General features: G+C 38.8%; 1 protein-coding gene across 2 annotated transcripts in view; it reads left to right on the forward strand.

Moving 5' to 3' along the window:
* The window catches only part of NTRK2 (neurotrophic receptor tyrosine kinase 2), a 208235-nt gene extending 195688 nt beyond the window's left edge, over window positions 1–12547 (forward strand). For both annotated transcript variants that reach the window (XM_032981906.2, XM_032981907.2), the window contains 2 exons: window positions 8249–8407; window positions 9229–12547. In XM_032981906.2, the coding sequence (XP_032837797.2) occupies window positions 8249–8407; window positions 9229–9414 (345 nt within the window). In that variant the 3' untranslated portion in view covers window positions 9415–12547. The remainder of the gene's footprint in view (window positions 1–8248; window positions 8408–9228) is intronic.
* Window positions 12548–14029: the final 1482 nt, after the last annotated feature.

Below are 14029 nucleotides of genomic sequence, written 5' to 3' on the forward strand. Positions count from 1 at the left end.
CTATTCTCTTGTGTTTGCCAGTTAATGTAAACAAATCATGGCCCAGAGAAAGTGAGAAGCAGAAAACATTATCAAGATGGCAGAAGAAAAGGAAAATGAGCACAAGGACCTTACCATTGCCTTATTTATTAGCATTTGGCTGAGGACCACTATAATTTAGCCTCTCTCAGGTCAGTGCCAATGAGTCTGTCTATCTGCAGAGACTTAGATTAGCCTGTTGACACTATCAGTGTAGACATTCCCAGTGTGGGCACTGAAGACAGATCAGGATTGTGGTTGTGATCATACTTCTCCCTTGGTCTTTAGGCAAGTAGAGACAAGTCTTCATAGAAAAGAGCAATTACTAATTCTCTGAAGTAGTAGGATTGTTGGTCTTCCTTTTAAGTCATAAAAGCTTGCTCTGCCTTCTTGATGCTTCTGGCTGGAAGGAGTACATCTCTGAACTCTCTTCAGGCAGTCAGTAGATCTGATCTGACATGACTTGCCCAGCATCATACAGCTGGTCTGTGAACAGTCCAAAACAGATGACATAAAGTGGTTGGCTTATTTCCCTTTTGCACTGATGGTTCAAAACAACCTCTTTCACTTGTGGGAAAGATGTGGGAACTCAGCAGGTTTGCCCATATTCTTAGGATTTGAAAAACTAAAGACTACGCATTTTGTTGTCTCACATATGTGTGGCAGTTTGTTAATCTTGCTATTTGTAATAAATTAACCACACAGGGAAAGTGGGAGAGGCTATCTAACAAAATTCAAAGAACTGGAACATCTGAGATGTTTCAACCCAAAACTGGTGCTACCATGCGGTATACATTATAGAAACACTTTTGTGACTCACAAGGGAGAAGTAAAGCTACAAACCAAGCTCTGTTACTCCCCTCTTCTGTGATGTAATTTGACATGACTGATAGAGCCAGACATGCTATGTTAACCTACAGTAAATTTGAAAAAAATGTGGTTTTCAGTAAAATAAATATGGGAAAAGGTTGTGATCTCTAATACTTGAGAAATAGCTTTCAGACTTGACATCAGGAGGGGAGATTTCCTAATGAACACAGACTGGCTTTCGTGGTACCATGCTTGGCTTTCAGACTTTGCCCTTGAGTAACTGCTACTTGTTGATACTGACTGTGCAGTTCAGCTAGCATCTCATAAAATTACACCTCAAACCCCTTATTTAAAAAAGCAAACAGAAGTTAGGATTTCAACCATGGTACAGACTTGTGGAGGCCAGTTTTCCAATGCATATTAAAGATTATTTTTAAAACTTCCTTGGCCCTCGTAGCCCAGACTACTTGGGATTAATATAAAAGTGGAATTTGATATATTGTAAACAGTTTGCTTTGAAAATCAGAAAGGCAGTAGCTGTAGTTCATTAATATTGCATTACAAAATTGTTTTGCTGTTGACTCGGATACATTAGATGATCATCCCAGAGCCTGCGAGAATTTTAACGTGATTTGTTCTAGCTGCTGGTCTGCTGGTACCTGATACCTCTCTTCATCCACGGGTACAACCAGCAGACACTCAGGTGTGGAAATAGTGGTAGGGTACAAGTGATATAGTGATGACTTCTTGTAAAGCAAAACATAGGACTTCACATGAGCTCAATATTCTGATTTGGAAGTCACGCCACTGGAGTGATCAGTACCTGTGCTAAGATGTAGCTTGATATGGCAAAATGGAAGAATACAAGGTGTTTTAGAAAGTAGAGGCCATGTGGTTCGATGTGCCAAGTCTTCTCTGCCTTACAGGAATCCCATCTCTGCTTTTTCACCAAGGTCCTGAACTCCTATCTTCAGAAGTGAATCTAAATGTCCACTGAATTAACTGAAATTGTTCAGGTTGTCTTTTCTTTCAATTTATCACAGTATACCTCCCTTTTGTATCATTTAGATTAGCATTTAGATTATCATTTATTGTTTAATACTAGAATTTTTACTCATTTTAAAGAAAAATAACTTAAGTTTTAAAGGAATAGACTTCTCTTTTTCATTTATACACACTTCATCCTGGGACACCAAAGAGCTGTAATACACTGACTTTTCAGTGCTGTAGATTTCTACTCAGCTGGCTTTCCTTCTGTGCCTCCAATAGGGAACATTTCTTTTAGAGATGTGAATCCTGTCACCTTCTTCATAGCACTCATCTGATCTTACTTCCAGGGCACTTCATTTCTTGGAAGAGTAAGTGCTCTGTAATGTAGTAAGTACTACAGCTTATTAATTATCCTGTATATTTGGCTAACCCAATACAATATTGTGTTCTACAAAACACAATAATACATACAATTTTGATATCCTTTCGACTTAGCATTAGAAAAGGCCTTTTGAAGATGCCAAATTGTAAGATACATTAGGTCAATCACACATATTAATTCCATGTGGAATTAAATGTGGAGCTCTCCTTCATTCCACCCTTTTGGTGGAATTATTTCTAGCCCTCCATAAGCATAGCTGGGAAGTTTGATAAGAACTACATGTTGCGATGTGTGGTCCATCTACATAGGATCATAGGAACAGTTTCTCTAATGGCCCAGGATCCTGTCACTGCAAGTAACCAGTGCCTGCGGAATAGTATAAAAACAGGTTAAACATATATTAATATTTCCCTCATGTACTCTCTTAGCCTACAGCACTCTGCAGCTTGGGCACTTTCTGAGCCAGAGATGTTACCTTCGTGTTTGATAGCCCTTGTCAGATTTTATCTTCTGTGAGTGTGTTTAATCTCTTTTTGATCCCAGGTAAGCCTTGGGGGTTGGCAGTATCTTGTGGCAATGAGTTCCACAAGCAACTGTATGTTATGTGACGTGGTGCCTCTTTTTGTTTGTTATAAACCTGCCATTTACAAATTTCATTTGTTTTCTTCAGGTTCTTGCGTTTTGTGAAACTCTGAGTAATTGGTCATTCTTTATATTCTCCATACTGCTTATGATTTCATACAGACTAATGAGAAGAGTTTTATCTCCAGCGACACAAAGTTGATACGCAATATTGAACTGATGTTGCACAACTGAAGAGAAAATTTACAGTGTAATAAATGTTATTCTAGACATTGTTTCAGTTTTCTGACAAGACCACTGGTAGCATTAATTAAGAACTTTAGACATAAGCCCCTTTCGAATAGAAATGAACTGAAGCAGGGTTAAAAGTGAAAATTAAAAGACACATCTTTAGCTATTGGCTAATAATCTGCCTTATTTCATAATTCAGTAACCTCATGTGCTGGAGTGGTATGTCTTGTTATGACTGTGAAAATAATATATTGCTTTTCTGCGAGTGGACATGGCAGGACTGATGATATTTTTAGAGGAGACATTGACTTCATCTGCAAGGCCAGAGCACAGAAGAAATGAAAATAACTATTGATTTTTTTCTTGTGCCGCGAGAAACATTCACCAGCATTTTATGAGGAGGAAAGAGCAGATGTTCATGAAGAGAGGAGAGTTTTTCAGTTTTAGCAATAAGACATGATAATTTTTGCAGAGAACATTTCTTTGCAGTTATATCATCCTGAGATGGGGAAACAAGACTGAAGACCAAAACATAAATAGAGAATACTACCCTGAAATGCTGTAATCCTGCAAGTATACACGATGCTTTTTTAGCAGGGAGTGAAGAAATGAATCGAAAGCTATAACTTGGTTCCAGTTTGACGAACTAAGATCCAGTTGCATTAAAGAGACTGAGTATATATGTGTCACATGACAGTTAATTTAAGCATATGCTGAACTGTGTTGCTGCTTTCAAGAATACCACCCTAAATTGCAAAAGGTCTGAAATCAGCAGGGCTGTGGAGAGGTGAAGCAGTCAAGCCAGACAGGTCACTGGGCAGGATCAGGGCTGGAACGCATGGGTTAGTCATTCAGGTTCATTGGGCTCACCAAGTAAAAAAGATTACTTTTATCCTGTTGGCAGAAAAAGCATCACTAGTCTTTAGAGAATATACAAAGCGCTGTGACACACATTACTGCAGTGGCACTCTGTGGGAATCGTGGGAACCTGGGAATGCTGAAAGTAAATGAGGAAGTCTGTTTTCCAAGGCTATGCAATCAGTTGCTGTGCTTTTTACTGCATGAATTCAGAGTAATCAACTACTTAAAGCCAGAAACTGAAAAAAAAAAAAAAAAAAAAAGTGGAGAAAGGGTTATGTAATACAATGCCTGCAAAAGCTGGGGGTTGGATTTGACGTGCTCTCCAGGAGTGCTGGACCCTCTCCAAATACGGCCACCAGCATTTAGCAGGAAGAGATTACTCCCTGCTCTGGCTAGTCCCTGTCCTGTCCTTTGGTCAGGCCCTGCAGCACCCTACAGCATGGCTCTGGAGCCCCAAAGCCCTGTCATACCCTCAGGACTACAGCCCCCAGTGCTACTAGGGCAAGACTGGGTTGCAGCTGGCATGCATTGCAAAAGTGTGGCCAGCCCATTCAGCCCTCCCTCTTCATGGTACAAATGAGTAAGGCATAAACCTGGTGTGAATTGATTGAGTGGTAATCTTAGCAAATTTATTTCATGTGCCTTTCTCAGCCTGTGGCTTGCGTCTTATCTGTGCAGCCCCACATACAGCCTGTTTCTTCCGTTACCTCTGTAGGTTGCCTTCCCCCGGCTCCACCCACAGCCTCCTGTTCCCTGCAGAAGCACCAGGCTTCATTTGCTTGTTCTTTGTAAGAGAGTGTGCCCATTTGCTCACAAACATCCGGCAACAGGGCTTTGGGTTTCCATGGCAGTTGGGCAGTAGAAGCTGAAACATTGACCAGGGCAGAGTATCAACAGATGCATTTTTAATTGGCAGAGTGAAATTGCTGTGATTGCCTGCCTTTAGCTTGGTAAGTCAGCTGAGGGCTCTTCTCTGTAGCGGTAGTAATGTGCAAGAAAGTTGGGTTTACATTGGATGGATGGATGGATGGATGGATGGATGGATGGATGGATGGATGGATGGATGGATGGATGGATGGATGGATGGATGGATGGATGGATGGATGGATGGATGTGTGCAGACCCATGAGCAACAAAAATCAGCTTTCACAGAATTATGTACCAGGCCTGGTTTCCTTCTTAAAACCAAAATTTCTGCATTAGACAAGCTTCACCATTTCCTAGTGCTTGTGGAGCTGGATATGGAACATAGGAAGCCAGAAAGTGAACAAGCTTTAACAAACTCTAGAATTAGATGCCCTGCTTCAAGGCTAAGACATGGTGCCTCTACAGCAATCCTTGAAGCTTGATGTTTGCAAATAGATGAAAATAATGGTCAAGGTCATCTTATCTGGCACCTTTCAAAGTTCTATATTCTTTTAAAAGATGAGTGCTGAAAGTGGTGACAAGTGTAATGACACTGTATTGTTGAAAGTGCAACATTTCACACGTGCCACAGTGTGGTGGTTTCCCCTTGCAAGTATTTCTTTGGAGAACATCATAGTTCATTGATCCGGCATTGCAGTCTCCTCCCTGTGGATAGTTTGCACATCGCAGAAGCTAATTCACCAGGCTTTCTGGTTTAGATTCTAGCCCAATATTGCTAGTAAAAGCAATAGTGAATGTATTATATGGCTACAGCTGGGCTGGAGAGTTCTTGCTTTCATAAACTGACATTTGGAAGCAAGTATGTAAGTCCTAGAAACGACCTGTAGAAATGCAATTCTAAATAAAAGTGAAACATTGTAATGCAGCTGCTTTCAGGTAAGCATCAAGAAAATTTACCCTAATTTCTATCCATAAAATGGTCATTGTTTTCAGCATTTTTACAGCTACAGTATAGATTTTAAAGTGACAGCATATTAAGTTAAAACTGGAATTCTTTTAAACCTGTCATAACCTTACCTAGACTGAATATAAAGGTGTTATTTACTTACGACAGGAGTCTGCTTATCACACAACCATTTTAAAATTATCAAGCAATACTTGTGTTTCTTATTAAAGCATACTCAGAAGGCATCCCTTTGAAGCACTCAGCACCTTTAAAGTTTGGTCAGTGTAGTCATGTTTTCCTTCCTTGGTCCTTCTTGGAAAACACTCCTTAGCCTTGCTGAGAGTTTGGCGACAACAGCAAAAAGGCACTTCACCTCTCTTCACTGCTATTATGGCACAACTGTGGATGCTTGGACTCAACAGTCCAATAAAGATGGAAGGAAGCTCACAAGTGACTGGCAATTTGTTTCAGGCATCCTGCAAACAATGGTGTCAAGTCCCAGGCTTCAATTCAATAAAGTTCTGAAGCATGTGCTTCATTTTAAGCGTATACCTAACACAGCCCTTAATGCTTTTCTGAGCTGAGTGAGTGTTGACTCAGTAACGACTGATCATTAATTGTGAAGGAAATGTGCATTTAGAAAAAGTGCCTTTGGCCAGGTCCTGACCTGTGCTTTTGATGTGGCTGCACTGAAATCTGAGTTGAAACTGGAGGTGCTTTCGGATCACAGGTAGATGCTCAGCCTGCCACAGGTGATGCTCAGTGTTGCACAGATATTCTGTCTTCATTTCAATGCCATCTGGCAAGAAGAGGACCCATTATAATACTTCTATTGATACTTTGCAAGGGATTAAATATTATATTTGTGAAGATGCTGAGGTGTTGGCAGTAACTTTGCCTGAAATGATTGATATTGGCAGCAATAGAGATGGAGAGACCTCAGGACTTTTCAGTACTGGACAAATACTCTGCCCAGTGAAGTCTTCTGCCTTCAGGGACAGAAATGGACACAGATCTAGGCAAGTTGATGTGCAAAGAACACCAAAAGCCCTGTGGCATGTGCTTATCTGTAAATTGAACTCTTGGTGTCAACACTGATGAGTCAGTCTTGCTGTGACTGCAAAGAGAGACAGCTAGGTCTGTGATATTACAGATCAGTTCATTGCAGAGCCACCATTTGGTGGCAATTTACCATCATCACTCTAGAAGTATGTCATTCAATTTACTGAATGGCACTCTAAAGTCAGCATACAGTCCTATCACAAATACACTGTGGTTCTGTAGCAAGGAACCATGGGAAAAGGAGATTTGGAGAATGTGATTTTATTAATTGCTTTTTCAAAATCTCTTGATATAAGATGTGACAAATAAGAAAAAATAGAGACACACATTTTATTGTTTATAGCTTTCATTAATTTTTAAGGAATGAGTGAAAGAAACTGCTGAAAAGAACCAGTAGCAGAGGCTATATGATGAGCAGATCTAAGAGCCATTTTTAGTATTTGATGAGATCAAAAACTTCTCATCACTAACCATGTTTTAGTGTCACTTGTCCTTTTGTTCAGGTGTATGTGGCTGCATGTTTCTAAGGGACTAACTTTTCTGACTTTCTAATGAAATACCTCTCAAGATGGGGGTTAAAGCAGCTGTTTGGTTGCCATGTCAGTTTTGATTATGATAAAGTGGGACACTGAAGCTTTGTATGCATCTCAGAGAGTTTGTGTGTTACTTCAAACTCTCCACATTGAGTGACTTCTCAGTCAAAGATGATTAAAAATACTGATGCACAGTGTCTTACAGCCAGTCTGTCTGCCAGAGGGGTAAGCTGTAACATGTTCTAAGAGACCTTCAGAAAGGCATTAATTCGGTGAAAGATCCCATTCAATGTGAGTTGATTTGGGATAGGACTCCTTGTCTTATAAATTGTTTATTATCAGGTGAATATATACGAACTGAAATTTTTTAAAGCTGTGTAGGGCTAGGTAGTTAATGTGGTTCAAAATAATTTGTTAAATTAACTTTGGAAATTATCAATAGAAAATAACATTGCTTTAATTCACTCAAAATTAGGATATTAAACCATATAGATCCTGATCCTATCCTGTCATGCAGTCAGACCCTGTCATGCAGTCTTCATGGATTTCAGTTGATAACTGCTGATTTTTTAGGAGAATCATCAGTGCAGATTTAATTTCATGAATCTTCTTTAGTTTCCTGAGTGTTAAAATGGAGAACAAAACTTCCTTAATTTAAAGTGGGTTGGTAGACTAAATTAATAATTTTATAGAGCTTCCTGTTCCTTGGGTAATGAGTGCCAAGTAAATGTTAAAGATGAACTTGCACTTCAGAAACAATGTCTTTGGAGATTCTGTTGAGAAACCTATCGTGGTAGTGATTGTTGTTGGGGGAACATGAATCCCTAGTTCTTAAAATCTCCTCAAAGTGAATGGTATCAGATGTGAAAAAAAGAAACCATGGATTCTCCTTATTTAACGTCTTGATACTCTTCCTTGTGAGGGTCTGCAGAAATTATTTCTGTCTCTTTCATTTGTTTCTCTCAGGTTGGGGGTCACACCATGCTGCCCATTCGTTGGATGCCTCCAGAGAGTATCATGTACAGGAAGTTCACCACAGAAAGTGATGTCTGGAGCCTAGGGGTTGTATTATGGGAAATCTTTACCTATGGCAAACAGCCATGGTATCAGCTCTCAAACAACGAGGTGTGTAATACATTCTCAAACTTCACTGGGAAGACTGGCATGTTAACTGTTGGTGTAGCTTCTCTGGAGAAGGGATTGCAGCCAATTTATTTAGTAAAGGCAAAGGCCCTGATATCAGGTTGACTTTCTGCCTTTTCACCCTTTCTTCCCAGGGTGGATATAAGTTGTCCAAGCAGAACTATACCTGTTGGAATTTATCTTTTTCCTTTTTATAGGGTAGCGTTTGCTCTGGGTATTGGGAGAGACCATGAGACAATGAAAAGGAGCTTAGCTAACTACTGAACAGGCTTTGGGTGATTTTAGTTCCATATCATGCATGTCATTGTTGCAGAGTGGTTGTCCAAAACCATTCTTCAATAGATTGCAGTAATCTGAAGATCTGTTGATTTCCAGGCAGTCACAAGTAACCCCTTTCCAGAGATTAGCCACAGTGGTACTCATAAATTTAGGAAGGGAGGGAAGGAGAGGTACCCATGCTCTGTGTGAGGAGGGTGACAACTTAGCCTCCTTCTGAGATGAGGTGAGATTGATAGATGGGTAGAGAGAGGAGGAATGGGATTACTTCCTGGATATCATTCCCTCATGAGTGGAAGGGGCAACATGGGTGAATTTAACATCAGTGGAGTTACTGCTCCTTGACAACTTACATTACAGTGCTTTTTCCAGATCACATACCACTGCTCATGCATCTATCTAGAAATGTAGCCCTTGGTGACTGCCATCAATGAGGCTTCTCTGGCAATTAGCAGTTAACTCTTCCATGGATAACCACCACGTAGTTGGCAGAGCTGTGCTGATCCTTTCCTTGTGTTTTCCCATAGGTAATTGAGTGCATCACTCAGGGCCGAGTCCTGCAGCGACCTCGCACATGCCCCAAGGAAGTGTATGACTTGATGCTGGGCTGTTGGCAACGGGAGCCTCACATGAGGCTCAACATCAAAGAAATCCATTCCCTCCTCCAAAACTTGGCCAAGGCATCTCCAGTCTACTTGGATATTTTAGGCTAAAATCTCCTAGCATTTCTTCTTATGGGCTGTGGGAATGAATGTGTTCAACTGCCGCTGAACTCCATTAAAATGTGTTCTTAACTTTGACAGTATTAATGACAAAGTTGCGGAGAAGCTTTCAAAGGGCAAGCAATGTGCACTTCTCCATCTGTAGACACAGTATTGACTTTTTAGGCATTACTGAGACGTATCTCCTTTCTCTCTCGCTCTCTCTCTTTCAGTTTCTATCATTTTTTTCTTCTCTGCTGTCTTTCTAATCAATTTGGCTTCTGCATTATTGTAACTCTGCATAGACAAAGGCCTTAAAAACCTGATCTGGTATATCAGCAGACTCTTCAGTTTGCCCACCATAACTAACAATGCCTTGTTGTATTCATGCCTTTGATGTGGATGAAAAAAAGGGAAAAATATATTTGACTCGAACTTTGTGATTTCTGCTGTACAGCCACTGGGAGTTTCTATGGATTCACCTCAATTTTTTTTGCTTCAGCATGTGGGTGGAAAAAGAAGACTGGTGTTCTCTACATGAAGCATGTTCCTTGCAGAGATAAAGCCAGATGGAAAGAAGACAGTCTTGCGTGATAAACTATCTGGAGGAACTAGGGGATCAGATGGCATCCAACACCACAAAAAAAACTGAAATTATTTGATGGAAGGCAAGAGGGGCTTTAGCACTTTCCCTGAAGAGTCTTTCTCAGGACTAAAGGGATTGTTCAAAGAGGTGCATTGCTAGCACCTTTCATTGCTAGATATAACTAAAAGGGAAAAAGATGCTGCCTGCACTGCACACAATTACAACACGATAAACTAAACACATGCCCTTATTTTGTCTTCTGGTAGGATGCTGTCATGCCACTGGCATAAAAATGTTCTCCAGCTAGTTTTTTTCTAATAAAGGCTGAAGCTAGGCTTATTAATGTACAGTATTAATTTCAGGATCATATGTTGAAACTAAGGATTTTGATAAGATAGGACAAGCTATAGATGCTGGGACAGGTGTATCTTATACTGTGCTTGTCCAGCAGCATATTTCTTCCTTCCTCAATCCTTTTTCTTTTTTTTTTTTTTTAACCATGCAAGCAAAAGTGTGCATGGTCTTTGTCTATTAATGCCCTTTGTGCAGAAACTATCACTCATCTTGTAGTACACCCTAGTGGGCATAGCGAAGTCATAACGATATAACTGTTTCATTAGATGGGGCTAATGGAGAACATTAGCCATGTTAAAATGCCTTTACAATGTTACAGATACAATAGGCTGATATAACATAAATAATCTAAATCTTGGAGATCACTGGTTATGTTTAAGGCATGGCAGGGGATAGAGATCTCTAAAGAAAACAAATTTGAGGTTAAGGCTTACTATTAGAGTGCAAAGACCCTGAGCTCAGCACCATGTTTGTATTGGTACTAGTGCTGTCATTACCAAAATCCGCTCTTTCTGAAATAATTTCTTTTTAGTGGGATTGACATTGTATGTGTACAACATTTGCATGGCCACTGTGTTGATGACAGCTGCATGGGGATACCTGTTATTTTTCGAACCAGAAGTTGACAATTTCAAGTTTAGAGTTAGGATTATTTTTAATATGAATTCTTACAAATGAAAACCTACCTTACCTATTCCTCAAGACTTTTGCCTCCCTCTGTGAGGGGGCGTTACTGCAAAAAAAAGTGATCTTTCTTTCAGTTTTCTCTTTTTTTGTTATTTCTTATTGATATGAGCCAGATCAAAATAGTCCTTCATCTTTGTGTTGGGGATATTTTATTTAATAAATTAAGCATTTTATTTTTGTAAGTGTTCCCATAGCACATTTAATATATAATTTGCTCACATACATTATTTATGGAGGCACTTTAGGTTTTTCCTTCAGAAGCTTTTAGAGCTAGCTCATAAAGATTCTGAACATTTTCAAAAGAAAACAGTTCACTTGACACTGATCAAGTTTTACCCTTCTCAATGTCATTGAAAAGGCAGCATTACAAATAAACATGACAGTGTAACTATAAAGCCATACTCAGTATTTCTTTAATAAACTATATGTTATTTCTTAACCGCTACTGAACTGGAAACACACAAAAAGCCAGAGGAAGATTCCTACAAAATGGGCCTTAAGATTTTATCTAGACTGTCTTAGAAGTTCACACAGAAAGCTAGATAAAGACTGAGCATCCAGTGAAACCCATTCTCTTAAGAATCTGAATGTTTTAAATGAATTTGATTTTCAGAATAACAAAGGTGGAAAAGAAATGTGTCAGAGTCTGCCCTTACTGTGCAGTGGGCAGAGGCTGCAAGTAGTGGAGGGGGGGTGCTAGGTTTCCACCTGCTGTATTCTGTCTTAGCTTTTTATGAGCTGAAGAAAAAGGCATATGAGATGCTGCTTCATTTGGAAAGCAGGCTCCGGCCTGAAAGCAAACAGGTGGGTTTTGCAAGCTCTGAAAGAACGTATACCAAAAATAACCACAAAACCCTGAAAATGTACTTAGTGGCATCTTCTTTTTGATTTACTAGTGAGACTATTAGAGTCATTTCAGAGAATAAATAGTGTTACAATGCATTGTGCAATAACATAGCAGTATGTTAAACTTCTAAAGGACCAAATGTTCTACAGAGCCACTGGTATGGATAACCTTGACCTATATCATTAATGTTCTTGATAGTGCATAAAATGTATAATCACAATAGACAAGCTATAAACTGTAGCTATACATAGTTTGCATTCGTTCATGAAAAGGTGGGTAAGTGTAGCAGAATGATCAGAGAAGAGGAAGAAATATGTTCAAATCACAATGAAGGGTGAGTATATGTGCATATTCATCGTGCTTGCACTGTCAGCTAAATCTTGTACACTGAGTAAATATGACAATCAGGCTCATTTAAAAAGTCTTTCTGGACTGTGCTATGAACTGATCATATATATAATATATATATGTGTGTTTGCATATGGCATATATATATATACACACACATAGCATATACATGTATGCCTATGTCTGTTGTATTTTATTTATATATGTGCAGACATGCATGCACATTATGTATGGGCTATGTGTATATGTATAAATTTACATACACTTACGTTATTACAAGTGATGATTAGAGTGCTATTAATAAATTGATAAAGTCTGCTGAGTAACCAAAATAATTTTTTTTCTTTTGATATTTCTTTTTCTATGTTTGTAAGATTCAACTTTTTAACTGGTGTGCAGCAGAGGCAGTGCTAGAATGCCAGAGATTTAACAACAAGCACTTTTCTTCCCCAGATGATTGCATAAAAACATTTCTTCCATTCCCATCTCACTTGTTGGTTTCTCAAAGTGAAATGAACAGACAGGCTTCCAAGATCGGAAAACAGAGTTTGTTTTACTGTCATTTCTGGGTTTGTGCTATTGTTGTTTTAGTGTCCTAGAATAACAGTGCAGCTCCATTAGCATTTTATACTTGTCTGCAGTAACAAAATAATTCCAAGAATGAGCTGGACTATTCAGACTGCAACACGACTTGTAGGACAATGAGAACGCCAAAATCCAGCAGTAATAATTGCAGCATTCGCCACACTCTGTCCTTCACTCTCAGCAGATCTGCAGAACTCAACTGGCTGTGGGGAACAGATACTTGTAAAGCAACAGCACCCCATGATGCATGATGGAGTGTAACCTTTTTAAAAGGACTTAATTCATTTTGATTTGTAGAACAATATACCTATATATTGTTTACAGTTTAATAAGTAACTGCCTAATTTTTCTTTCTTTTTTGTCCTTTCATGCTATTTCTTTCTTTCTTTCTTTCTTTCTTTCTTTCTTTCTTTCTTTCTTTCTTTCTTTCTTTCTTTCTTTCTTTCTTTCTTTCTTTCTTTCTTTCTTTCTTTCTTTCTTTCTTTCTTTCTTTCTTTCTTTCTTTCTTTCTTTCTTTCTTTCTTTCTTTCTTTCTTTCTTTCTTTCTTTCTTTCTTTCTTTCTTTCTTTCTTTCTTTCTTTCTTTCTTTCTTTCTTTCTTTCTTTCTTTCTTTCTTTCTTTCTTTCTTTCTTTCTTTCTTTCTTTCTTTCTTTCTTTCTTTCTTTCTTTCTTTCTTTCTTTCTTTCTTTCTTTCTTTCTTTCTTTCTTTCTTTCTTTCTTTCTTTCTTTCTTTCTTTCTTTCTTTCTTTCTCTCTCTCTCTCTCTCTCTCTTTCTTTCTTTCTTTCTTTCTTTCTTTCTTTCTTTCTTTCTTTCTTTCTTTCTTTCTCTCTCTTTCTCTCTTTCTCTCTTTCTCTCTTTCTCTCTTTCTCTCTTTCTTCCTATCTTTCTTTCTTTCTCTCTTTCTCTCTTTCTCTCTTTCTCTCTTTCTCTCTTTCTCTCTTTCTTTCTCTCTTTCTTCCTTTCCTTCCTTCCTCCCTCCCTCCCTTCCTTCCTCCTTCCCTCCTTCCTTCCTTCCCCTGTCTTTCCGTCTCTCTCTGTATCCCTCCCCACATTTCTGAGAGATTGTTTTTGTTGTGGTTGATGTAGACTTTTACAAAACACTTTAAAAAGAAATTAAATAACCCAATAGTATTAATAGGTCACTGGATGACTAAGGTACAATGCATATGAGTTAGAACAAGTCTGTGTCTGGGTTGTTGCAGCCTGTAACTGAATTTCA

Source organism: Tyto alba, unplaced genomic scaffold (genome assembly GCF_018691265.1).
Source record: "Tyto alba isolate M040663 unplaced genomic scaffold, T.alba_DEE_v4.0 Super-Scaffold_13, whole genome shotgun sequence".
NCBI lineage: Eukaryota > Metazoa > Chordata > Aves > Strigiformes > Tytonidae > Tyto > Tyto alba.